The sequence below is a fragment of the Nomia melanderi genome, chromosome 7, assembly GCF_051020985.1.
Source record: "Nomia melanderi isolate GNS246 chromosome 7, iyNomMela1, whole genome shotgun sequence".
In the NCBI taxonomy this organism is placed as follows: Eukaryota; Metazoa; Arthropoda; class Insecta; order Hymenoptera; family Halictidae; genus Nomia; species Nomia melanderi.
In genome coordinates, this window is record NC_135005.1 from 7,997,040 (window position 1) to 8,021,799 (window position 24,760).

At 34.0% G+C, this 24,760-nt stretch overlaps 4 protein-coding genes across 14 annotated transcripts in view; 2 read left to right on the forward strand and 2 right to left on the reverse strand.

Annotated features, from left to right (window-relative positions):
* Positions 1–407: 407 nt before the first annotated feature.
* On the reverse strand, positions 408–4,448 carry LOC116424404 (protein SERAC1). 6 transcript variants are annotated; one of them, XM_031970754.2, is made up of 16 exons: positions 3,963–4,440; positions 3,720–3,856; positions 3,519–3,646; positions 3,212–3,412; positions 3,016–3,158; positions 2,846–2,956; positions 2,622–2,757; positions 2,414–2,557; positions 2,091–2,345; positions 1,706–1,901; positions 1,467–1,631; positions 1,246–1,373; positions 992–1,144; positions 774–920; positions 635–701; positions 408–557 (listed from the first exon to the last, which is right to left on the reverse strand). In XM_031970754.2, the coding sequence occupies exons 2-16, from the start codon at positions 3,788–3,790 to the stop codon at positions 440–442; spliced, it is 2,163 nt and encodes a 720-aa protein (XP_031826614.1). In that variant the 5' UTR covers positions 3,791–3,856; positions 3,963–4,440; the 3' UTR covers positions 408–439. The 6 variants fall into 6 exon arrangements, with proteins under 6 accessions (XP_031826614.1, XP_031826615.1, XP_076225188.1 ...); XM_031970755.2 differs by having other exon boundaries at positions 3,935–4,440; XM_076369073.1 differs by having other exon boundaries at positions 3,720–4,438.
* A 12-nt stretch (positions 4,449–4,460) lies between these two features.
* eRF1 (eukaryotic release factor 1) lies at positions 4,461–17,133 on the forward strand. Of its 3 annotated transcripts, none has more exons than XR_012998943.1 (12): positions 4,461–4,701; positions 4,848–5,063; positions 5,412–5,587; positions 5,766–5,893; positions 5,984–6,134; positions 6,246–6,436; positions 6,536–6,665; positions 6,744–6,964; positions 7,060–7,207; positions 7,658–7,768; positions 7,836–10,565; positions 11,568–17,133. XR_012998943.1 is itself a non-coding variant. In XM_031970761.2 (12 exons), the coding sequence occupies exons 2-10, from the start codon at positions 4,978–4,980 to the stop codon at positions 7,735–7,737; spliced, it is 1,311 nt and encodes a 436-aa protein (XP_031826621.1). In that variant the 5' UTR covers positions 4,461–4,701; positions 4,848–4,977; the 3' UTR covers positions 7,738–7,768; positions 10,549–10,565; positions 11,568–17,133. The 3 variants fall into 3 exon arrangements, 2 of the variants coding, with proteins under 2 accessions (XP_031826621.1, XP_031826620.1); XM_031970761.2 differs by having other exon boundaries at positions 10,549–10,565; XM_031970760.2 differs by lacking the exons at positions 7,658–7,768; positions 7,836–10,565 and having other exon boundaries at positions 4,463–4,701.
* On the reverse strand, positions 14,705–17,124 carry Mcm10 (minichromosome maintenance 10 homolog). The gene has a single exon (XM_031970759.2). The coding sequence runs from the start codon at positions 17,122–17,124 to the stop codon at positions 14,962–14,964; it is 2,163 nt and encodes a 720-aa protein (XP_031826619.1). The 3' UTR covers positions 14,705–14,961.
* Positions 17,134–21,833: 4,700 nt separating the features above from the next.
* LOC116424351 (protein couch potato) overlaps positions 21,834–24,760 on the forward strand; it is a 183,094-nt gene continuing 180,167 nt past the window's right edge. For 3 of the 4 annotated variants that reach the window (XM_076369079.1, XM_076369075.1, XM_076369078.1), the window contains exons 1-2: positions 21,861–21,942; positions 23,086–23,743. In XM_076369079.1, coding sequence (XP_076225194.1) covers positions 23,681–23,743 — 63 coding nt within the window. In that variant the 5' untranslated portion in view covers positions 21,861–21,942; positions 23,086–23,680. Of the gene's footprint in view, positions 21,943–23,085; positions 23,744–24,760 lie in introns of all 4 variants that reach the window. The other variant, XM_076369077.1, reaches the window with a different exon arrangement.

Sequence of the window (24,760 nt, forward strand, 5' to 3'; positions counted from 1 at the left end):
ATATCTTATATTACTCTAAGGTATACTATATTTTTCTATAATATTTTATACAGTTGTTATCGAATATTGAGCAAACATTATCCTATGCTTTGTATCTGAAAATAGTTAGTATATGATACAATCATTTTTTTTACTGATTTTATTACAAGAATTTTATTATTTATTCTAGTCAAAAAAAAAGAAATAATAAATGATCGGGGGCATGTAACAGTACTTAAATGAATTTTATGTATTTGTAATATAAACATGTTTACTCTAATTGGTTTATTCTTATTATAATTTTAGAAAAATCTGAATTTCTTGTGCTTATTTGTTTTCGTTTTTGTCATTTGGTGTACTTTTGAAATAATTATATAAAAATAGAGAGTCTGGTAACAAAATATTAGATACAACATTGTATGCACTTAATTATGTAGAAAATCTAAAAATATTTACTGAATCAAAATAATTTACTTGGCAAACACAAAAATTCCATAATTGGAGAAAGTTTTTCATTCTCATGAGGAGTTACATGGCGTTTTAGTATGCTCAAAAGTTTTTGGTATAAGAAGGAATGTCTAGAAAAATAGAATGTATGTGTACTTAAAACTCTCGAAACATAATTAATTTATATAAACTACAAATAAATGATTACCTGCTAGCTGGTTTACATATCGATAAATGGTCTTGAGCAATTTCATAAAATTCACCTATGCCAGGATCTAGAAGATAAATATACAGCTTTTTATTCGTTAATATTATGACGACATAAATAACTCTCTTCGAATTCATACCTGCTGACTTAGGACTAACGAACTGAAATGGAACTTTTAGCGCAGTTACAAGTGTAGATTTAGTTTCACTAAAACTAATAATTTCTATACGAAATTGTTTCAACATATCCAGAAATTCCTCGTGTAATTTTAATAAATGTGGTGATTCTAAAAAAAAAGAAAGAATATTTTCTAAACTGTATTTAAAACAAATTTAAAAGTACATAAAATCTATGAACCTTCACGAAGTTCCTGTACTTCGACTGATGGCCACAACAACATTTGTGTTGTATGCTTCAAAACTGCCACACGAGAACCTCGATGGGGCGTACTATAAAATATTATGCCGCGAGTATTTTTACATATATTTTTTTTATCGCCATTTTTCCATTCTGCGTAAAGAAAGCGACAACACAGAAAAATAAATTACTATATAAGAAGACAAATTTAGAGCCATAACAATTAATATTCGAAAACTGTGAAATTAACCAACCATCAACAAGCATCTTTTTTACTAGTAAACCACCCATTGAGTGACATACCCATATCGTTGGTCGTATTCCTATACCTGCAGTTAGTAGTTTTTCAAGGTACTCCCCACTCCTTTCACTCAAAGTGGTTCTAAAACGAGAAAATCACGAATTTTTAATAATTTCAAGAGTTATATAACTATATTGTATATTATATAGTATTACTGTTGGTAATATTGCTCACTTCATGCCATCTATTGGACACAACGGAGTCCACATTGATAAATTTGAATCATAATTTACTCCAATAACTCTGATATATGGAACATCCTCAGGTAACCAATCTTTAGGCCAACACTGTGTTCTATACCTCCTATCACGTTCACATTTTTTCATAGACACACTATTCCTAAAACATCGAATCTTGAAATATACAGTATTATTTAAACAATAAATTAACTGATTAGTAGCAAATCTCTCTACTCGCTACAGAAATATGGTCCACATGTATTTTCATTAATATTTTGAGGGAAATCATCTAAGATTATTTCAAAATCTTGTCCTAGTTTATCCCATTCACGTTTTCTCAAATCATAAGCTAAGTCTCTTAAAAAATCTTGTGATTGTTCGCCTATCATGGTTGACACTTCATCAGTTCCATTATTCGCCATATAGGGATCTATAATATTGTTATTGTATAAATTATCTTTAAATATAGCTATATTAATAAATGTTATTAATAATAGAAACAGAATATTAATATATGTTAATATATATTAATAATTAATTCTTAGGAAACAGTGCAAACCAGTTATTAAATTTATGTAACGAAGAACAAATTTTTTAAATCATTGTAATACTAACAAACCTACAACTGCATATGCAGGACTATCGTCTCTTTGTCTCCATGTTATAAATATACCACCAAGAAGTCCATGAAGGAACACAACATCCAACTTTGTATTTGTTTTACTTTTATGTAAAGGGTGAAGAAGATAAATACGTCTCGGATATTTAACATGTTCACTTTCATTTACATCTAAATTTGCTAATGCGCGACTAGCAGGTACTGATAACCGTATATCAGGATTGTGAGACCATTCCACTAATGTACCGATCCATCCTTCAGAAAGAAATTATGTTAGAACAGTGTCTAATACATTTAGAATAACACAATTAAAATTTATTTACCTGCTTGGAAAATCTGTTCTAAATATTCTGAATGAAGGGAAATGTTAGAAATTGTTTTTGCGAGTAATACACATATATTAATATTGTTATTAAAAATTTTCTTCAGTATCATCAACACTGAAAGTCCTCCTGCATCCACAATATCTGGAAATAAAAATAAATTATATACAAAAATATCTAAAGCAAATTTTATTTTTAATTGTATTACCTCTACTATACTGTTCATGGCAAGAATGATGACACAATGCTTGAACACAACTCTGTAACAATTCTTGATCCCATATTACAGCCGGAGAAGCAGCCATTCCTAAGCTTGTTAAATCGTGTTCGAATATCAAACCATCCTGTTTGTTTCATACTTTGCAGATAATTAAAATGCACACACAATAATCTATATTACATCTCTCAAATTTTTATGTAACACATACTTACACGTTGTGAATCTCTAAATTTTTTATTCAAGAAGTGAATAAGACATGGATGAGTGTTTTGTGATAACGTGTTCAAATGAAGAAGCAATTTATGTACCTGTTCTATTGTATCCTAAAACAAGGATCTTCTCATTAAATATTTCTTTATGAACAAAATTTGATTATACATACATATAATTTGTGTTGTATATGATAATATGGTGGCTTCAAGAAAAATCTTTTATCAGCATTTGGCATTCTTGCCAAGCATATTGCTGTTTTAGCATCTAACATCTGTGCAATGTGTTGATAGTGCCAATCTATAATTTTTAATTCTAAGCTTAAATTATACACGATACAGTTATGTTATTAACAAATAGAAAAATACCTCTTAAATATTGTAAGGAATTTAACATGTATAATGCCTTTAATTGTTCGGTTTGATCTCCATGTTGAGCTAAATGTAATAATTTATATGCTACATTACGACTCAATGATTTCCACCATTTCAATATGATATGACTAATAGAAAATGTTTGATTTGGTACGGACGATTGCAAATTTTTAGTCTTTCGAAACATAAGTACATCTGAAATTATAATGCACAGAAATAATAGCTTTCTACATGATCACAACTACTAATACTATTGAAAATTGTATAAACCAGTAGAATATCATAATACTTTAAGATATACCTTTAAACCGTGGATCGTCAATATAAATATATTGTGCGCGTGTTTGTTCCAAGTTCAAAACATTAGTGGGTACAGTAGATCCTAAAATTTGTGACATTTGTCGCAATTGGTACATAAGCCAACAACTCCTACATAAAAAATAATATTGTTAAAAAATGAATCAAAAGCTTTAAAAATATGTTTATGTACATCAAAACTAACCCCATCACAACGATACAAATTCCAGTCGATTTCAAATAGTATATATATTTTTTGTAAGTTTGCAACCCCATCGTAGAAATTGAAAAACAATGTTATTTAACCACAATACCAAAATGCATTTACACAACGTTAATTTCCTACAAAATATGAACATATGTTTGCCAAAAGAAATGTAGTGATTATCTGTGTCAGCATACTTATCATAATTATTATACTTCGACAGTCACTGTATTATTTTCTAACCATTTCTAAGAAATAGCTTTATCATAAACGTAGTAAATGGCAAAGATATGACTTTATATCATTTGCCACAAATATGCACATAATTTGTGATCGGTGGAGTACGCAGAAACTAAACCTACGGCTATATACCCTAGAAAAATATTCATGTGCCCATTAAGTGGAAAGTACATTTCCAAAATGCAATACAATATATTCAAATGATAAAGCATGGAATAACATTGATATGAATACAAAAGAAATGTCTCTTTTAATAATGTATGCATAGTACATAAGCACACATTATAAATTCGATACCTATAACACATCACGTTACAAGCTACATTTCCATATAAGTTTTATTTAATCGAATTTTTCTTGTGATATATATTATCATACGTATTAAAATTTACATTCGACTCCAAGAAACAGGAAGGGGACGTGGAAATTTTCAAATTGCTGCAAACACAGCATTATCTGGTGCGAGCAAAGTGCCGCGAAACAGCCAATGCAAACGCGGCTGCGCCCGTATACGAAAGGCAGTCTCGAGGCGCTGCTCGCGCACCAACTCTTCAGTCTTTTTGCTTCCCATTTTGTACCATACAGTACAGTACGTCCATCGAAGTACTGACGTTTCGTTGTTTCGCTGTGCATGGCCGACGTGTGCATTCCGAGGTTCACATTCGCGTGGTACCTGCTGTGTCACAATTATCGCATTTAAAACGTTACAATTACGGCGAACATCAACACCGCCGATACGAAAGTGAGTGAAATGCACAGAACCCGAGAGTTCCGTTTCACTCTAGAGCAGAACAGGAATTCTTTTCCGAACACGTTCTTTCTGACATAATCCGGTATAAACTGGATCGAAGCAGATTCATCGATAAACGGATTGATCGTTCATTTCAGAGAAAATTTCGTTAATCCGGACTTTCACGGCGGTACGAACCACCATCCCGGACTGCATCCCCTCGTTGGTGGTAAAAGATTAATTTGGTAGGAACCCGTAAACCGCGACCACGCGACACAACGCGCAGCAATGTCCCACGAGGAGACTTCCGCCGACCGCAATGTCGAGATCTGGAAGATCAAGAAACTCATAAAAAGTCTCGAAATGGCTAGAGGGTAAGTAGGTCGAAATTTACGTTGCTGCGCCTTCTTATTATCAGCTGTTCGATTTTCTAGTCACACATATATTTTAAAATACATGTGGCGGGCAACTGACTATTCGTTTTCCTTGAGCACATGAGTTTCATGTGATCCCGTAAAAATAAAAAAAGAAACATTCACGAATTTTTGAGATTTCAATGAACATATGTGTTGTTATTTCATGATTGCTCATTGAATTTTATAATATTGTACGGGTATGGGTTTTTGTTAGTTCGGATCTTATGTAAGCAGATTTTTCCGTACCATAGTATTGTTTACAATTTGTTGTTACAAAATATTGAGTAAACGTATCTTTGTTCACAGAAATGGGACAAGCATGATTTCGTTAATAATCCCACCGAAAGATCAAATATCAAGAGTAAGCAAAATGTTAGCGGATGAATTTGGAACAGCTTCGAACATTAAATCGCGTGTAAATAGATTATCTGTTTTGGGTGCAATCACATCAGTCCAACATAGGTTAAAATTATATACGAAAGGTAATTATGTTTATTTTATTCTTATGATTTTTTGTTTTAATTGTATTCTAGATAAAAAATTGTTTAGACACTTAATAGGAGTTATAAATTTTCTTTTGTATACATAATATATACTTGTAGTTACAACATAATCATATTAAGTTCTTTAGTTATATAAACTGTGTATTATTCATTTTAGTGCCTCCAAATGGCCTGGTTATATACTGTGGTACCATTGTAACAGAAGAGGGAAAGGAAAAAAAAGTTAACATTGATTTTGAACCTTTTAAGCCTATTAATACTTCCCTATATCTTTGTGATAATAAGGTACTTCATTGTTTTCTGTTTTATATAAACATTTCTCTCCCAATCTAAAGTGACAAAACAAATTTGAATATATATTTTATTATTTTTCAGTTTCATACTGAAGCTCTCACAGCATTACTCGCAGATGATAACAAATTTGGTTTCATAGTTATGGATGGTAACGGAGCACTATTTGGTACATTACAAGGAAATACTCGTGAAGTACTACACAAGTTTACCGTAGATCTTCCAAAGAAGCATGGTACATAATTGATTAGTAAAATATTTAATTAAATAAGAAAACAAAAAACAATGTTTATGAAATCTGTATTTACTTCATAATTTGATGGTAATTTATTAAACTTAATTTTAGGCAGAGGTGGTCAATCCGCTCTCCGTTTTGCTCGATTACGCATGGAAAAACGACATAACTACGTTCGAAAGGTTGCAGAAGTGGCCACTCAACTCTACATTAGTAATGATAAACCTAATATTGCCGGTTTAATTTTGGCGGGTAGCGCTGACTTTAAAACAGAACTTAGTCAATCCGATATGTTTGATCCAGTAAGTGTACATGCTATTTGTTTACAAAATAATTATTGCAATTATAAAAGTATATAATTTTAATGTAAGTCAAATATAACTGTATATTTTATTTTTCAGAGATTGCAAGCAAAAGTTATAAAATTAGTAGATGTTTCATATGGCGGTGAGAATGGTTTCAACCAAGCTATTGAATTAGCTGCTGAATCCTTACAAAACGTAAAATTTATCCAAGAAAAGAAATTAATTGGTAAATATACATTTAATAAGTGTGGCAGATAAAAATGTCTTCTAAACGTATATATAATGTATTTTATGCTTTATTTAGGTCGTTATTTCGACGAAATTTCACAAGATACAGGAAAATACTGTTTTGGCGTAGAAGATACATTAAGAGCACTCGAATTAGGTAGTGTGGAAACACTTATCTGTTGGGAAAACTTAGATATCCAACGATATGTTTTAAAAAATCATACAAACGCGGAAGAGAAAGTTTCCCATCTAACACCAGAACAAGAAAAAGACAAAACTCATTTTACTGATAAAGAGGTGGGTTGAAAGCTTAAATAATATTGATCTACATAATGATGTTATCATTATTTAACAATAAGTAAATAGTATCTAATGCTTTTTGTTATATGTAGAGCGGAGTAGAATTGGAACTTGTAGAGTGTCAACCTCTACTTGAATGGCTTGCAAACAATTACAAGAGCTTTGGTGCCACCTTGGAAATCATTACAGACAAATCTCAAGAAGGTTCTCAGTTTGTAAGAGGTTTTGGCGGCATTGGAGGTAAGTTTACAGTTTCATTCATATTATATTGTTACTAACTTTATTCTGCTGAAAGTAATATACATGTAAAACAATAATGTGTATTCGTCTATTCAATGTGTGTACTAACAGAAAAGTGGCAGATTCCACATTATTCGCTGACATGAGAGTAAAGTGTGTAATGTAGCAGTTGTACATATTAACAAAAATTTAACATTCCCTTGAATGTGATTCAGAATTAGGGATTACCTTGAACTAATTTCTTAAGTATAAAAAGTTTCGAGTGGGAATCGTAATTTATTATATTTAATTTAATACATTTTAAAAACCTTAAATAAAAGTACAGTATTAAAAAGTAACAAGAAAGGTTTAATCAAACATTACACGAGTTCATATATATTGAAAAGTAAATGGTATTGAGAAAAGGTTGGAAACATAATTATTAATTATGGAGTATATCTTCATGCATAGGAATCCTCCGCTACAAAGTTGATTTCCAGTCACTGCAGGCTGATGAGCCTCTTGATGATGTTGACCTCGATGATTACTAATTTCATCTGTGAAATACTCAAAGTTGACCAGGTAGCTCTTTCTCTGTCTTGAGTGCATTCGTTTATATTTCGTGTATCATAGAACATATTACTTTCAGAACTGGACAAATTTATCAGGGAAAATTAATATTCCCCTCATAGTATATAAATATATAAATAATAAAAAAGTAAAGTAATTACATATACTACTGTTACTGTATGTATCATTCAATGAAAATTTGTAAAATATCATATATTTGTATATTAGGTATATTTGTTGGGAATTAGTAAGTTGAGTAATCATCATACATATGTATATCTCAAATACAGAAATAACATAACGTATTACCGAAATAACACTAATAATGTACTCATCAGAAAGAAATTATTTTTATCTTGCAACCGAGATTAATATTTTATTAACATAATATTACAATGAAACGTTGTTACATTACTGATATTTTATAACAACAACATACATGTACTCGATATATAACTATCTATTGTACGATAAATTTGTCCAAAATAAATTGCAATTTCTTCTGTTGGGTTTCTCACTAAATAGTATAGTTCAATACTTCTGTGCAAACTTGTAGTATATACGTCTCTTCTGATGAGTTTGAATGTGAATATAGATATCTTTAGTTAAAAACTCCGAGGTATAATGTTTATTTTCACAAATAAAAAGCCTGAAAACTTTGCTGTCTTTTTTTCTTGGTGGTATAAAAAAATTGAGAAAATCTTGTATATATATGAGCTATGGATATTTTTGTATTTAAAGACGGTGAGTTAAAGTATTACATACTACGTCACTTCTATGTCTTGAATATTGTTAGGTCCATTCTTAATACATAGCGATTATATAATATATTGTTAGTAAATAAAGTTAAGATGTAGGCACGATACATGATCAGTATAACGCAAAAATAATACTACTTAATTCAATAAACACAGTTGTCTTTCTTTCTACATAATGCATTTTATTCTTTCAACTTGTTATATCCTTATAAATTCAAACCTAATTATACCATGAATTATTCATACATATGTTGATGAGTCTGTTTTAAAAAGTATTAGTTTAAGTAATTTTTAGGCTTTATAAAATAATAGACATTTAATGTATTAGCGATATCATAATATGTACGTATAGTTACGATAATGCTTTAGTATATAGATCATTTATGAAGATTTCATTTAACAGAAATTGATGGTTCATAATAATATTACTTTATATATACAGGTGTAATGAACTAAATATTCATAATGTTGTACAGTATATATATCTGATTTTCGACATAATGCAAACACCACTAATTCTTGTTTTATTCTGCAGTAGACATATTTTGGAAATTTATTGTCATTTGCATGTAAAGCTTCTTAGTATTTAAATACTTAATGCTGAAAAGTTTTACTAGTAATTTGCAAATGTTATTTTGGTATTGTATATTAAATGTTTATTATCTTTTTTATACAAATATGTACTTTTGTTTTTTGATATATATGTTTCTAACCATATAAATTTGTTACTCTGCATTTATGTGCATATTTATTAAGTATTTATACTTCATATGTTTTTTATGTTATTGTTTAGTATATATCTAGAATCCTTTTCTAGATTTTGGATAAATAAGTTAATTATATTTTTAATATTTTATATACATAAATATGGGTTAACAATTATGGAAGTATTTTAAGCAAAAAAATTTTGAAACAAAAAATGGAATTTTCTCTTATATTTTGTTGCTTCTTATCTGTGTGTATTATACCGATTCTAAATCACTTATTAAAGTAGTTGAAAATGTCTAAAACTTTTAAATAAATATGTATTTATATATATATACACACACATACTTTTTAAAGTATACTTTTAATGCATTTAGTGCATACTTTTTAATATAGTGAACATTGGATTATTGCAACATCGGAAACCTCTTCATAATTGTAATGTTGTCATTCCCGCCATTTAGCCACCAGGTTCCTTTTAACACACCATAGCGCTCAACAAGCAATCGCGATTGAAGGGTGTAACATGATCTCACCATTGCCGAATTCGACGATTTCGACGTCTTTTTCTTTTTTACTCGCATTCCTTTTTTAGATCCGAAACTTCAATTACTTATTATGAAACATAAAAAAACACGACAGTGAAAGTTTCATTCATAAAAAGTAAAAAATAAGGAAATTAGATTTTTGAGTTAAAGGTCTCAAGCTCATCGCGAGCCTTTATGTTGCCGAACGCTTCGACTCTCAGTCCTCTTTTTTTCTTTCACTCGTATTGTCCCTTTCTATGTCTGCTATGCTAAAATTTTCGTTTCTTGGGATGAATTCGAATTCTACCCCTTCATAATTGCAACCTTCCACCTCTGTTGAGTGTTGCAATTATCCAATGTTCACTGTATATCTTTTTACATGCTCGTACACACGCATACATGTCTGTATGTATATATATTATTTATAATTTCACATACCAAAATGCAATTAGAAAATATTTTTTTCAATTTACGTATTTAGTCTACTTTTATTTGGGAATGCTTTATTGCAGCTTATTTGAAAATACAAGTATAATTAATGCTTGCTGCATGCTATGCAATAGGCAAATATTAACTTCATCACCAAAGCAAAAGGCTACAATTTTATGTTTTTTAAAGGTTTAAATAAATTCTTTAAATTCACACATTGATGTATTAAAGATGAATGTGAAATAATATAGCTTTTGGTGATGGATATAGAAAGTAACTGACTCATAATAAGTGTTTGCTTAACAAAAATAACTAGGCTTTGTTGGTGTATTTGGTCAAGCATAAGTTCTAATTGATGGTTTGTTTCTATTAGCTTGCATATTGGGAAAGGTATAGTAATTGCTTTCTACTAATATAGTAATGACAAGAAGAAGCAGTGAACTTGAGTTTATACTAAGCCAATGTTAAGCCACTCTACCGTATTTTTTAAAATCATTACATATATTATTTGCGCTTTAGAATGTTATACATTGTACATATACAAAATCATTTTACTTGCTAATATAGTATTTTCTCCGATTTATTATTAGCGATATTATTAAAGTCTATATATATATTTTTTTTTTCATACTAAACTTTTCTAATTTCTTTTATTATTAGTAAGATTGCTAATATTTAGAAACATCACCATTTAAAGCAAACATGTAATATTTTTCGCGTATTAATACCAAGAATTATTTTTTTATTCAAATGGTACCTTCTCATAGTATACTTATTCCTTCTTTTTATAAGTACTAACTTCTCTGTAGTAATTATTTTTTAATACATATTAGAATCTATTGCTTGTCGTATAAACGATAAATTATTAAAAATTTCTGGAATTACTAGTTTGAAATTGTGGTACTCAATACATGTATAACATTCACTTACTCTTGAAATATTATTGAATGTATATTTATATGTGTCATCTTGTGTTGCAATTGCAACTTTAAAGTTTTTTATTTAAATGCATTATTTAAATGTCCACATTATCAATAACAACAGTGTTTTTCATAAAAATAAATATTATCGAATTATTCCTTAGACCAATCTTTTCTTAAAACATGTATGAAAATTAATAAGTTGCGTTTCAAAACTTGAAAGACACTGTAAGCAGCATCTCATGCATGACAAATTATCGTACCAAAGTTGTTTGGTATTATATTTATACAGATAATTATAAATTCTATGTTATTATTCATTTGTACACAAAACATGTTTTATATATTGTCATCTGTAATATATTATTAAAATGTTTTCATTTTTTTTCCTATTAATTCACCATAGAAATAATATATATCGAAATAAATATTTAGTGTACTAAAATGGTATTTTCAAATATGTATTTTACAGGTATACTGCGGTACAAAGTGGACTTTCAGAGTATGCAGTTGGAAGATGTTGAAGTTGATAGTTTTGACCTGGATGACTATTAAACCTGTGACACAACAGACAGTTCTTTTAGCTTCAGAGGAAAACATAAGTATATGTTCTCCCTTGCATCATATTCAAGAGAGACATATAGAAGGACATGTTTATAAAATTATCATATGATGCAACACATACACAGACACACATACATACACACGTGCACAAATACACAGAAATACACGTGCAAACAAAAAGGAACACTTAAAAAAACACGTATACATCATGAAATTATTCATTAGAATTCATTCAAGCAATCAATACACAAAAGTGAGAAGCACAAGATGTGGCGCGCCGATAATCCATGTCCATGAAGAAAAAAAAGGCAACTCGAAGACTGTGACACTTAATTAAGCCAGCTTGATACCTGCCTATTCTCACACAACATTACCTTGTATTACAATTATAGTCTTTAATTATTCACATGGATTTATTTAAATAATTACACGCGCTACAGTGCTGAATATGTTTGTACAGTACATAATTTGAGACATCATAATTTTATATAAAATTGATGTTTGTCATCTTATTGTGAATTTTAGGGTGAAAAAAAGAAAGAGTACTCTAACGGCATGAAGATGTAGCGTTATTTTTGTTCAGACACAATCATAAATAAGCTGTAATAAATGATTATTATAAACTTGAAGTTGCGTATCGTGCATTCTATACCGATTACTAAATTCATATGAATAATGAAGAGTTCTGTACATAGACTTAAATTTTTAATGGCACTGTTGCCTTAGACATAAGTTAAGATCGTGTAATATCCCGGGAAAATAAAACCTTTCCGTCTCATCGAGTGATACACATATATAAACATAAGAGATAATTTTCGTAATCTATATTAACTTCGCTGGCTCTCAACTCATATTTTGTACACTCACAAATGTATATAACAGATGCTTCGCATGTGTATCAAGATATCTTTTTTGATTGTTACAAACGGTGCACTCCATTAGTAAAAAAAAAGTATCTTCTGCAATATTTAAGTGGCAGTTACTGAAAAGGAAAAAAAACAGGAAATGTTACAAAATTATTTTAACATTGTTAATTTAACCGGCTTATTCATATGATGCCTTTGTAATAAACAATAATATGTATGTATAAATGTGAGAAGAATGAAACGTGCAATTTTGGTGAAGTATCTTTTATGAAATATCGCTATATAATATAAAAAAAGGTTCTCGTGAATGTTGTGAAATCCTTTGGTGAAGATAATGTATTGTTAATTGATAGTATAATTAGATTATTTATACTATTTCACCGTATGTGATGCAGGGGGCAAAGCTTTATGAAAATTTCATCAAAATAGAACGTTCAGAAAAAGATGATCCGGCTTATGGTATGTGCACAACGAATTCCGAATTATTGTTTAAAAGTATTGTATCTGTGTATTGTCTTTATGAAACTGATGTGTTAAATGTCGGCTTAATGTTTCCTTAAATTTTTATATGTAAACATTCTTTCAATAGGTATCTAGATAATTATTTATTACTATGTCGGTGCGATTATTTCTTCTGCTTAGCAGAAGTTTGTTTTAAGTATGCAAGTCCTAGTTCTGTAAGAACACGATAAACACTTGAGAGAGACTAGGAAAAGCCGTGTAATCTTTGCAATCATGTTTTATTCTTGTTTGTCTTGAGACGTCGTCCATACATCTTATTTAAACGTGTCAATGACGTACTTAGATTATGGCTTACCTATGATCTCTTCCATAAGCATAGTTGTATAATATGCTAACAAACTTTTAAGTTTTTTTTGGCAGTTTATATTCTCACGTATTGCACTACTAAAATACTTTTGTTTCTTTCAGAAAATACTTTATATCTGACAGGGCAATACAAAGATGTAATCGTAATAAGATTTTGATTAATCAAACTTTTTAAAGTACGGATTTCATACCTCATATTTCGTATGTATCATACGCGTAAAACACACGTGAGCTGTGTTCTGCAGTTTTAAACTCGTTTTCACAGGATTGAATACGAAGAATATACTGTAGAATTATGGATTTCAAGTTTAACGATTAGGAGTTGGCTGTACCTTGAGATTCTCGTTCTATTGAAAACAATGTTCTGTGAAGTGATAAAGAGGGATATTGAAATAATGATTTATATGATTATAAAATATTTTATGAAGCATAGAAAGTTCATATAAAAATTCTTGTTATAAAGATGGAAGAATATATACTATTAATTGACCTATATAATTGCGCGTATTTAACAGTTTTGCTTTTATTTTTGTTTTAAAATTTCCTTAACAAAGTAGCATCGATAAATTTGTTTAAACTATATACAATTAAGAATGATATTAGGATGCTACCTAGTGATTGAACATTATTTCGAATCCCCTTTTTCTCACATGCGCATTGCTTAAAATTTATACAAAAGAAAAATGAACATGTCGTTGATATCAAAGTTTAATTAGCATCTGAATAGAATTAAATATGAAGAATAAGGAATAAGTGAAAAATACAATCTATGTTTCTCATGCAAATAAGTTGCTATTAGGGCCCGGAAATATACGGAACGTATGCTCCCACGGAGCATTTTAAAAATAGTTATAAATGTTTAATATATATATATATATACAAATATATATAATATATATAAATATAAATATATAGAACTCGAATAAATAATAATGGTGATATAAATTGATAAAATAGATGATAACAGTATTTAGTGTGATTACTCCGTGATGGATTTGTGATGAACGATATTTCCAGGCTCCAATTATAACAATTCTCTTCACACTTGCAATTTTATTAATGTTTTCCCTCTTTACACATATAAGTAAATTTCGGTTACGTATAATATAATAGGAAGGATGTGTCTTTAATTATTGGGAAAACATTTTTACCTACATAACGAAGTGCTGTTGAATAGAAAACTGCCCTTTTCAGTCTATTATCAAACCTGATTCTTATGAGTAAAAAAGGATACTGGCATAATAATAATAAAAAGAAGTTACACAGTGGGACACATTTTATACCATTTTTACACCTGGTTGTTATATTTAGATATTTTTATTTGGTATGTACATTTAGGAAGACACTTGGATATATTTATTCCTTTATTTGAAGAATAATATTAGTTTTATAAAGATATAAAATAACATTCATAACAGATATATATTTGAGATTTTTTTATATTTGTATATATCATAAATTGAAGAAAATATTTATATTAAGGACAATAAAAATGGAGTTATCTGTACTTACAATATATGGTATAAAAGTTCGATAAAGATTTAGAAAATAGTCAGTCAAATATGATTAATATTTTAGAAAGTTGAATTTATTATATATAACATGATATTATTCGTTATTTTTGTCTCCAACCAAGAGATTAAGATTGGCATCTTTAGCTCCTGAACCTAGATATGTTTCTTCGTCACCACGTATAGATAATGGAATAACATGAACATTTGTTTTTCTTTCATCCATCATTGCAGCTTTTATCCAATTTGAATTGCTGCATTTTATACAACTATGCGAAGGTATTCTATCTAAGCTTACAGTTCTATTACCACAATCTGAACACTTAAAGAATCTTTTCACTGCATCGGTAACACGCAATGGATGATTCTGCTCTTTACACATTTCAGAAGCGGAAAATGATGTGTATTTACATACTAAACATCTAACAGCTTTACAAGGTACTTTATAAGTAGTTAACATTTTTTCCTCCATTTTTTCTTTCATTTCTAACTTATTAAAGTACTTTTCTTTTTCTTCTTCATAAGACTTTTCAATAAGGTCAGTGTGAGCAGATTTAGCTTGCAATATTTCTTTAAATTTGTCTGATAGCGCATTTGGTCTTTTCGTTTCATGTTCATCGCAACTTTCTGATTCTCTTGGTCGTTTCTTTCCTTTTTCTATTTTCTCTTCTTTATTTAATCGTGTTTTATTAGGATCCTTAGCCTTAATTTTTCCATTTTCTTGAACCCATTTAATCGCATTACTTTTTGCTACGTTAATTTGTCTTTTAGTTATAGGTTGTGACAAGTCTATTGTTCCTCCAAGGCAACCAGCACCTAATCGTGGATTTGAAGGAGAATGTGAAAGCATGCTCAAATCTTTTTTTTCCATATGATTCAGTTTACCAGCATTCATCTTTAATAAAGTAGATGATATTTGTATAGGTTTCTCAGTAGGTAATTGAGATTGTATAGCAGCTTTCCAACCCCTTGATCTACTTATTTCTTCAAAACTCCTCTTTGTGTCTTGCTCTGGTGACTCTACCATTCTGCATTTTAGACTGTCCACTAATTTTGTATCAGAGCTTAGAATCTTCTGACTACCTGAAAGTAATGCTAAACGCTTAGCATCTTTCTCTTCTAACTGTTTATTCTTTACCGCAACAACAGCATGAAACTCTGGCATATTGTTATTATTATTAAGTGGTTTTTTTTGTTGTTTCTTATTTTTTAGCATGTCTACTGAAAATTTCTGTGTATTAGAACATGCTTGAAGTTCTGCTCTACGAGAACACTTCTTGTATTCTTGTTGAACATGGTACACACAAAATTCACAACGACTAGTGTTTACTATTGCATTACATGGTTCACCATTTTTTTTTACCGATCTACATTTTCCTAAATCCTTAGATTTACCAAAAATCATAATTCTTTGAGGATTGTCGACAGATAACGTGGCTAAATCAGTATTATCTTTTGATTCTAAGATATTGGGATTAAGAATACCTATCACAGTTCCAACAGTAGTTTTCCAAAATGTTTTGTGCGCATTACTGAACATAAAAACACATACTGTATTGATATTTTCAGATAAATCACTTATTTTCCATATGGAATACGAGCTCCCTTTTTGAGTAGTCTTTGTTGGAGATTTACTTACTAGTACTCCTGCAATTACCCAATTACTCTCTGTTTTCCCTAAGTTAATATGAAGTTTAATTTTTGATACTGTTACTGGTACTTTGCCATCCATATGTGTTTTTAACTCTGCAGAAGACACAAGTGGAGTAACAATTCTCAATCCAAAAAATGGATCACAATAAATATCTTTTGATACAATAGTATTGTTATTACTTGTTGTATTTACATTTGTACTACGTTTTACAGCACCGAAGTCAAATGTTTTAGAATTTGCTTTACAAGGTGCCAACTCATTTTCGTTTTCCTTAATACTTTCTTTCTTTAACAAGGATTTTATATCACGTCCATAATTAGAATATTTTTGTTCTTCAAAATGACGCCTATCTTCATCATCCGAAGAATCAAGATTTTCATCATAAACTTCACTTTTGTTTTTCAGATTAACAGATTTATTTTTATTACTTATCTCAGAAGTACTATCTAAAAAATTAAAGTCTAATTCTTTCAATGTTTGAACTTTTGGTTGTGGTGGCAGTGGTGGTGGTGGTACTTTCTCATTTTCTTCCGTATCACTATTAACTAACAAATCACATAAAAGATCTAAGTTAGGATTATTGTCAAGATTGCTGTCACTGTCCATTTTAAATTCCTGAAAATAAATTATACACAACATAACTATTTTGAAATTAATTTTTTAACAAAACAGTTTATTAACTTTGGTAAATTATACTTACAAAATTAAAACTTATGACGTAAGGAAAATATAATACTGAGTAAATAAAATTAAAAAATGTTATTAATCAACTTAGTATGTCATTTTGTGTACCTTCCCAGTGAGTATTTACCAAGTCACTCTCAACCTATACAAGTGGCATGGTTTAGTCATTTTCCCGCCTTTTCTCCTCGGAGGAAGTCACGTTTTCATTAACGTAGGTGTAATTTTAGTTATATTAATTTGTTTATTTACAGATATATATAATACTACAATCTTGTTATAAAAATAAAAATTTGTACTTCGCTATGAGATATTAATGATATATAATTTTCGAATAATTACTTTTGTATTTCTTAACTGGACAATATATAAGTAACCAATAGGATGAAGTATTCGATGCTGCTGTATATGCAATTCAATATCTGTATATATAGAAAAGAAAATAGACTATACATGTAAATTTAATAATTTAAAGACTGTCAATTAAATTTAACATACAAGTATTTAAAAGTATTGAAAAATAAAAATGGTATGCTATAGATGAAAATAATTTGACGTTACTGTTAAAGGTTAAATAAACGTATGTATATTTGTATTCCAAATAAATGATATGTATACAATTAATTGACCTTATATTATTGAAATAAACATTTTCGATGGAACGGAAAATTAACAACTAAAAATTGATACGACGACACTATTCATGATTTATAACTCGAGGTGAAATAACAAGTGGAATTATTTTCATTATTTTAATTTTATAAATTACTTGATATTGATGAAACTTGAACAATTCGGGAACATAATTTTTAGAGTCGAAATATTCTGAATTTAATATTCATTTAATAATCTTAATATTATTACGTGTAAAATTATTAGAAAAAAGCTATGTATGTCGTGAACTTTAATAAACTTTCTACGTTGGTGATTGGTTCTCACCAACATGTACCTTGAAAATCGACCAGCTTATAAAATATTTACTGTGAATGTTGCAAACGGTCTAACGGAGAAGTCGGAATGACGTCCGCAGTGGATAACGTAGTACCGAAAGTTTTGTGTAGATGGATTCGCGACGCATTTCTTATTCTTTCTTTGATTTATGAAGGTGGGTATATCGTAGAACATCCGTCTTGCTATTCTGCGGTTGCTTTTACTTTGTTCATCTTGTAAAATGTCGAATAAAATTCTACAAAACATTAAAAAAACAAATAAATGAAATCTGTTACCTGCAACCTTCCTTATACACGACTAAGTAGATATCACAGAATTTTCCGCAATTTCAATTTTTCATCAACAGAGCTGAATTCATATCTCCACTAGAATCTTGAAAGTTCAATTTTCGTTAAAATATACAAGGGGAGTCAAAGGAATCTTCGATTTTCGAGAAAAGAATTGTAAATTAAAAGCAACGAAATAAAAGCCTACAGAGTTGCTTCCTGAAAAATTTAAGTCACTGCATTTACTTGGAAAAATTTATCAATAAAATATACCTATACATTCAAATATATGTTTCAAATTATAAGTCCTGTTCCTCTGCGCTACCGAATAAAGTCGCTCTCCATCAAAAGAATATTTCATCTCGATTGCACGTTTTTACGCGTAACAGTTCCGCTTCTCCTCTGCATCTCCATTTTTTTTCATCTTCTCTCTCCGATGGAGGAAAGAGTCAACTGTCGGACAAAATTAATGGAAAACAGTCGGTGTGTTTTGAAAAGCTGTGTAAGCTCGGGGCGCGTGTATCCCCGGCATGCACGGATTATCGAGCGAAATGAATAGCACGGTACGCGCGCGTTCTCTTGAAATTTGTGCCGCAGTAATCATGGCGTGCAAGTCATTTCATATTCTTTACGTAAGCGCCTATCTGTTGAAGTAGTTGGCTTTAATTGCGATATTCTTGTGCCTTGTACTTCGGAGGTTGCACGAAGTGTTCCGGAGCGTTTACCGGGACGAGCATGAGGCAACGAGTGGGAAAACAGAAGCAGAAAAAAGAGACAGTACCTACACGGTAGGTAATTATGAATAATACAAGGATTAATGGGATACTTTAAGGGCAAACGTTCGAAGAAAATCCACGGGGTGGTAGTTTCGGTGTTTTCAGCGCGAGTATATATTGTTACACCGCTCGCTGCCGTGGTGCCCGTCGATCGATTCGAGCAATAAGCCATCAATAAAACATCCTCTTGGCAGCTACACCTTGCTGTCTATCCAACTTACAGCACGCATCCGCGCTTACCTTCTATATCCGCTATTTTAACTATTCTCTGAGCGGAAAATTTCCCTTCGCAAAGAAAAATCGTTCCTCTTTAATATGTAAGTTTCGCGGCAGAATGTTGGTCTCCGCATCGATCCCTTAAGTAACTAAGCAAATTGCATCGGTTAGCATATTTATTATTTAAATTCATTGCGTTCTTTTTTTTTACACTGAAAGTGGATCGCGTTTTCAATGACCTCTCTAGCGTTGAAACGCTGATGTAAAGAAAGGCAATGGCAATTACCTATGAAGAGTGTATTACTTAAATCGAGAACGTTTCTGGGAATAGATCTATAAACTCTTCTTCAGTGAATCTTCGTTAGTCGTATGTCTAAGGACGTCCCTTGAAAATTTTATTACGAAAAGTTAGGTATTTTGCGATTCAGATATAAAAATGTATTAGACAAATGAAAATGAAAACTTCTGACACGATTTACTCGTTTCGTGGTTTTAGCTTGTGGGCATTGTTTTTAGGAAGATCCTCGATTGTTTTTATTTAGTGTTACAGGATACGAAAAGAAAAAGAAGATGCTTTTGAAGAATGCTTGACGCTAGTCCGTCCATCTGCTTTCTAAGGGAAGGCAGTTTCTCCGGACTCGGTTCGAAATAATCCGCGTCGCAGCCTAGCACAGTAGCATCCTCCACCTGCTAATCTCAAGGAAAGCTGCACGTTCCGAACGGCTTCCACCTGTTAGTCACGGGGAAAGCGTATGGTTACGAAGCGGTATGGTTTTTCGAGCAGAACGAAGCAACACATAGCTCTCTCTTTTTTTCCCTTACACGGCGGAGGGTTCGATACCATCTGCACCCTGCGGAAAATGCAGATGTCCGAATAAAAATAGGCCCGCCAGCGCATTTTCACTTTAGAAATGGTTACACGTCGGTGTTTCGTCACGCGATCGAGTTTTGTTAGAAATTTTTAATACGGGAACACGGTTTGATACTCTTTCTATTTGTTTCGACGCACACGCTGAAAGGGAAATAAATGACGTGTTCGTCGTAACACGCCATTCTTGCATACACTGATCGTCGATAGTGGCAACTGGACTGCAGATATTATATGTTTATAATGGACGCGGTATCTAAAGCTTAATATAGTGAAAAGATTACTTTGGTTTGACAAGGTTTTTATTTTATTTTGATTTTAATGTGTACAGTAGTTACTTATAATATAACATTATGCATTGTATAGCTATAATTAACTTATTATTATTATGATCAGTATGTATTGTGTTTTGGCTTCAGGAGGTTTTTGATTTTGCGCACCGTACATGTTATACGTTATCTATTTTATATGGACTTTGTGTATCTATATTACAATGAACAACAAATAAAGCTAATAATAAAGAAGCAAATCTTGCGACTTTCATGAATAAGTTACGTTACTAAATGTACATTCATACATTTATTTCTGAAACAGTTTCGATCGAGATAAGATTTTCCAATTTGCTGACATAATTTCGTTATCTAATAAGATTACCTTACATCATCGCTACGTTACAGATTTTAAAAAATGAATAATTTCTTGCCCGCGACTGCGCAGATCTCGACGCACGAATATTTGAAAATTCGCCGTTGCGAGTAAGAGGATCCGCCAAGTTGAACATTTCCTCTGTTATAGAAAGATTGAAGAATTCCCATAGAAAACACTTCTAAGTGTCAAAGAAGACAAATTTTTTCTATCGAGAAACGTTCTACCTACCAACGAGAATATCCCAATGCAACAATTCAAGTGTGATTTCTTTTTCGTAAATAGTCATCAATAACATCAAAGTTGTCATCACTGTTACATTCAATTTAAATAACTTTTCCTTCCGGAAAATTTAATATTTACCACTCATAGTGTCCTCCACGCGGATTCTTCGATCGGTAACTCGATCGGGGATCGAACGGTTCGAGAATATCGCTAGGCACCGGAAGACACCGCAGGAACTATAACAAAACGACCCGCTCGTCAACATAATTTTCCTCGAACTTTGCATTCGTCGGAATTGGAGGAAGCACACGAACGTTAGTCGTAGAATCCTCCACTCAAACCCCCTTCCCCGCTACTCCGTCATCCACAGGTCTCCCACGGCACCAGCAAACGAACCCGATGATGCCTCGGTTTGATAGAGCTCAGTTTCCTCGGTCAGAGTCGCCGTCAGGCAGCGTCGACAGAGGAAAAGGTGGAACAAGCGAGAGGGCGAGTCCCCTCTCTAGTCGCGTGCCTCGCCCCTTCGTCCCCCCTGCCGTCGTCATCGTGCATCGCGCGCGATCCCCACCCCCGAGCTAGCCACCCACTCACCTACCCCGACCCAGTGGCCCGCGGGCCACCCCACCGCGCGCCCCACCCCTGCGCCGACCGGCGAGAAGCTAACCCCGCGCGCGCGCACCCGTGTCTCTCGAACGTCGCGCTCGTTCGCAGCCCGTCAGTCTATCGGCAACCTGCGTACCAGTCGTGTCGCAGTGCTTACGTAACAATATTATTATTATTCTTACTTGCCTGGCCGGTGTGTTGTTCATTTTCAATCCACGGTTCAACGTTTTTTCGTTTCGATCGATCGACTCTCTCTCGTCCACCCATCCACCTATCCAACCCCCCACCATCACCACCACCACCACCACCACCACGCCACCACACACCGCTCTCTTCACTCACGGTCCCCCGTTGAAAAATCGTTTTACTACCAATTTTCACTTTTGTTCCGCGACACCGTGTGATCTGTCTCTACGTGCAGAGGATAACCTATACACACGCGCACACGGACGAACGGACGGACGGACGGACGGACGGACGGTGGACGCACGCGTATACACATGTATATGTATACATACGCGTTATACATGTGTATATTTGTATGATACGTGGACACGTATATGCGTATAATCATTGATATATATATATATATATATTTATACGTACACGTACATACGGATGCACGAAGGATACGGGTGAATCGCACGCGACGCGCCGACAGAAAGGAAAATATTGTTAAAAACGAAACGTTTGTTCGTTCGTTCGTTCGTTCGTTCGTTTCACGTCTCCCGCGAATCGCCGTTTTACCTGTTCCGCACGCGCGAGTCGGGTATATACCGTCGGTCGGCTCTGCGACGAAACGTTGTTGTTCCGCTTGCCATCGATCACCGGCACCGATTGAACACGGAGAGAGAGAAAAACGGTCGTCGACGGGACGCGTGTGACACGCCGCACGGGAAAATAAAGAGGAAGAGAAACGAGAGGGAATACATACATATCCACGCGCGTTAATTTACCGCTGCATGAGCTGTCCGCCGATAGATGAACAAGTGTTGTCGACGAGCTGCCGCTGTAGAGCACGTTCTCTGGGTTCGGCCCTCCTCCACGGGCACGGTGTATCGATTGCTCTAAAACAGACGCGTGGGAACACCTGCAGGCTACACGACACACACGTATACACGCACACACACGCGCGCGCGCGGACACACACACACAGTTTACGTATTGCTCGCTCTCTCTTTCTCTCTCTCTCTCTCTGTCTCGCGTATACACGGTCACATACAAAACCGCGCGCGCGCGCTCTCTCTCTCTCTTTCTCTCTCTCTCCTCCACCCCCTTGATCCTCCGTTCCCCCCTAACTTTCTCTCTGCATTGGTCTTTCCTGACGCCCTTGCAGCGTGTGACAGGTGTATCGTGAACGGTAGCAGCACCGCGCCGTTGTACGCCTGGAGGAGGAGGTGGTGGCGGTGAAGGCGGAGAAACAGACGGCCAAGAAGAAACGTAATAGGAAGCGGAAGAAGAAGAAAAAGAGGAGGAAGAAGAAGAAGAAGAAGCAGAAGTGAATCGACAGAGAGAGAGAGAGAAAGAGGGAGAATTAGGGGATAGAGATATACACGGTGTGTGCGCGCGCGAGTGAAGAAGAGGGAAAGAGAGAACAAGCAACAGAGCAAGATAGAGAGAGGGAGTGAGCGAGAAGGAGCGAGGAAAGACAACGGAAGGAAGGACGGAAGGAAGTGGGCAAGGGGAAAAAGAAGATCGAAATAAGAGTCCGGGGTGGTAGAGGAGGGAAGTAGGCGGAACGCCTGGATTTCTATCTGTCGAAGGGTTATTGCCAGTGATACGTCCTGGAGGCGCCTGTCGTCTTCGCCGGTACAACCATAACGCCGCCCGCTTTAAAACGCCCGAGACGGGATACGGTGGATTCATCGCCGCCACCCGCTCGAACCGCAGCACCCGGAAACCCCGGACCATCCAGCAAACTCGCTTGCATCATGGACGCGCCACTCTCCCAGAGCATGGACTCCGTGAACACGGTGGCCACCGGCGAAGACGAGGTACGTTACCATATAACACGGCTACCGTGCTTGGTATCGTTAACGACTCGCGTACGCGCATTACGCACCATGGGCCCTCTTCCATATATATATATGCGCATGTGTGTATGCACATGGAATACGTATAGCTGTGTGCGCCTCCCTCCATCCCTCGCTTGATCGCTTCCTTGTTTTCACCCTTTTCCCTTTCTCTCGCTCCGATACGCGGTACACGCGCGCCAACACGCAATGGTATATACATAGAGAGGGAACGAGTGAGAGGGAGAGGAAGAACATCCGGTATCCTTCCTTCCTTCCTTCCCATTAACTTACCTCTCGGTTACCCTCCGTTCATCTGTCCTACTCCCGCATTCGCCATATTGCTAGTTTCTCTCGCGCCCTCTCCCGCTCGTTCTTCTCGCTCTCTTCCTTCAACCGCCCTCCTCCCCGTGTCCTCCTTCCTTTCTCCGTTTCTTTCTATCTTTTAATTCTTCCGTTCTCGGTCTCTTTCCATCTCGGCGATACACCGCACGTCACGAGACGCGCAGGCGCGTTCCGCGCGCTAACCTTACGTGTTACCTTACCTCCGATGCTGCATGCATGTGTATATAGTTACATATGTACATACGTATTCGTGTGTATGCACACATGTGTGTATACATGTATTAATACCTATACGCGTGGAAGCGCGTGTCCTCTCTTCAGTGGCATGTGCACAACCATATCATTCGAGAGTATGGTGGAGATGGCGGGAATTCGATCGCGCGCGGTGCGCACACACAAAACACAGTGTGAGCCGCAGGTGACTCGTTTTCCATCGTCCGCTCGATCAGGTCGGTTGGTTGGCTGGCTGGCCGGCTGGCCGGCCGGCTGGCTGGCTGACTGGCTGACTGGCCTAGCCTGGTTAATACGGGCCCGGCTTCCTTCCTCGCTTCAGCCGTGTGCACCTGAGAGAGTGACGCGCCACGCCAGACCACGCTTGTTATTGATTTTTCCGCAACACGAGAGCCGTCGAGGGTCTCTTGCCTCTACGGTGTG

Bases quoted from the DNA above. Each gene is read 5' to 3' on its own strand.
- LOC116424404 (XM_031970754.2), bottom strand. From the start codon at position 3,790: ATGGGGTTGCAAACTTACAAAAAATATATATACTATTTGAAATCGACT. The intron at 3,647-3,719 runs GTTAGTTTTGAT...TTTTTTATGTAG, and splicing joins ATTTGTATCGTTGTGATGGG to GAGTTGTTGGCTTATGTACC. The intron at 2,957-3,015 runs GTATGTATAATC...TCCTTGTTTTAG, and splicing joins ATATACAACACAAATTATAT to GATACAATAGAACAGGTACA.
- eRF1 (XM_031970760.2), top strand. From the start codon at position 4,978: ATGTCCCACGAGGAGACTTCCGCCGACCGCAATGTCGAGATCTGGAAG. The intron at 5,894-5,983 runs GTACTTCATTGT...ATTATTTTTCAG, and splicing joins TATATCTTTGTGATAATAAG to TTTCATACTGAAGCTCTCAC. The intron at 6,135-6,245 runs GTACATAATTGA...ACTTAATTTTAG, and splicing joins AGATCTTCCAAAGAAGCATG to GCAGAGGTGGTCAATCCGCT.
- Mcm10 (XM_031970759.2), bottom strand. From the start codon at position 17,124: ATGGACAGTGACAGCAATCTTGACAATAATCCTAACTTAGATCTTTTA.